This window comes from Anneissia japonica, unplaced genomic scaffold (assembly GCF_011630105.1).
Source record: "Anneissia japonica isolate Jap-2015-1 unplaced genomic scaffold, ASM1163010v1 scaffold287827_len377088_cov200, whole genome shotgun sequence".
Taxonomy (NCBI): Eukaryota; Metazoa; Echinodermata; class Crinoidea; order Comatulida; family Comatulidae; genus Anneissia; species Anneissia japonica.
Window position 1 is genome coordinate 123374 of NW_022743068.1, and position 1638 is coordinate 125011.

The 1638-nt window shown below is 35.6% G+C and overlaps 1 protein-coding gene across 1 annotated transcript in view; it reads left to right on the plus strand.

Annotated features, from left to right (window-relative positions):
• The window catches only part of LOC117119364 (ovoinhibitor-like), a 3855-nt gene extending 2223 nt beyond the window's left edge, over positions 1-1632 (plus strand). The window contains exons 3-5 of the mRNA XM_033264159.1: positions 365-514; positions 902-1000; positions 1188-1632. Of these exons, the coding sequence (XP_033120050.1) occupies positions 365-514; positions 902-1000; positions 1188-1435 (497 nt within the window). The 3' untranslated portion in view covers positions 1436-1632. The remainder of the gene's footprint in view (positions 1-364; positions 515-901; positions 1001-1187) is intronic.
• Positions 1633-1638: the final 6 nt, after the last annotated feature.

A 1638-nucleotide genomic window follows, 5' to 3' on the forward strand; every position in this document is an offset into this window, starting at 1 on the left:
TATATATATACATATATATATATATATACTTTATTTTGTGGCCACTCTCATTAGATTTTATTAATTTTTAACATTTTAGTGATGTTCTCATAGCATGACGTAATTTTCTTTATTTACAATCACCCCAAACATGGCTAATGAAGCCACTCAAGGTAGGGAGTAACTTATTTAAAAGAAACCGGTTCACAATAAAAAGAACGAAGGATGAACGCATGTAAAAAGTCAACAGTCTTAGCTCGTCAGTGGATGGGATGTGAAGGCAAAAGCCAGCAATCATGGACTTGTCCGTAGATGTGTTTCCGTTGAGGCATAGGCTTTAAGTGCGTTCTAAAACATTTAGTTTATTGTTATTAAAATCTTTTAGTTACATGCGACAAGACCTGCTCGACGCGCAGGGTGAAGATTTGTGATCAGTACGGTGTTCGGTACCGCAACTTATGTGAGTTCCAGAAGGCAAAGAAGTGTGCCGGTGGAAACCCAAGCTTAATAAAGAATGACTGTAACAAATTTTCAAGTACGTATCAAATATGTAGACGATTGCCAATATGCCCTTCTTTCTATGATCTATATCCTGTTGATGTAGTCACTATGCTTAGTTCGTTAAATGTACACATCAAAGATATCGCAGTCTAAACTCACTTCAAGAAACTACCATGGGGCCTAATAAAGGTATTTTGTTGTTTCATGTGGATTTACCACTTTGGCGTCTGTCCATTTATTATAAGAATATGAATATCCATGACTCATTTTAATGTTTATAGATTTCTTTTAGGAAAAGGAACTAATTATATGTTAAAGATATCACGTCAATGATTTGCTCTTTGTACAGAAATGCAGATCGAATTGATGTTTTCTATTTCAGAGAATTAACGCGTCGTCATGCGTCATTCTTCCATTTCAGAACAGATTAACACAAATCGTAAGCAGAATATAAACTGTGCTTTGTCATCAAGTGAAGAATTACCATTGAGATGTCAAAACAAACAACCGACAAGCACAGGTAAAAAAGTTCATAAAAAGTTTCGACTTAATAATAAGAAAATGGAAAAAATGGTTTTACTACAGGCATTCTCATCATCACCATTGTTATATTCATTATCATCACAACCCTCATCATTTTCATCAACACCATTATCACCATCAGTATAATTAATAATGATTAATTATATTCAATCTGCATTCTTCAGGTCCAGAAACCACTACTGCACCAGTTTGGACAGAAAAAAGGGAGATAGTCTGTGAAGAGAACTGCCCGCTAATCTTCGACCCTATATGTGGTAGCGACGGAATTACGTATCCGTCAAAATGCGTTCTCGATGCTCTGTCCTGCTCAAGGGAAAAAGATGCGATCTTAAACAAAGATCCGGACTACATCAAGCTTGTAGGCGTCTCAATGGGCCAATGCCCAGTCCCAACCTCTTCTACAGTTGGTTAGATTGCCAAAAACGGCGCTATACCTGGTGCTTTGCCTATTAGGCAACTACGGACAACAGAAGTCTTCTGGCGAGACTACTGTCTTTATTAATCTGTTATGCTGATAAAGTTCAGTGGGTTAAGGAAAATTATTTTTTACAAAATGATATTTACGTTCTGATATATATATATATACATATTTATATACATATATATATATATATA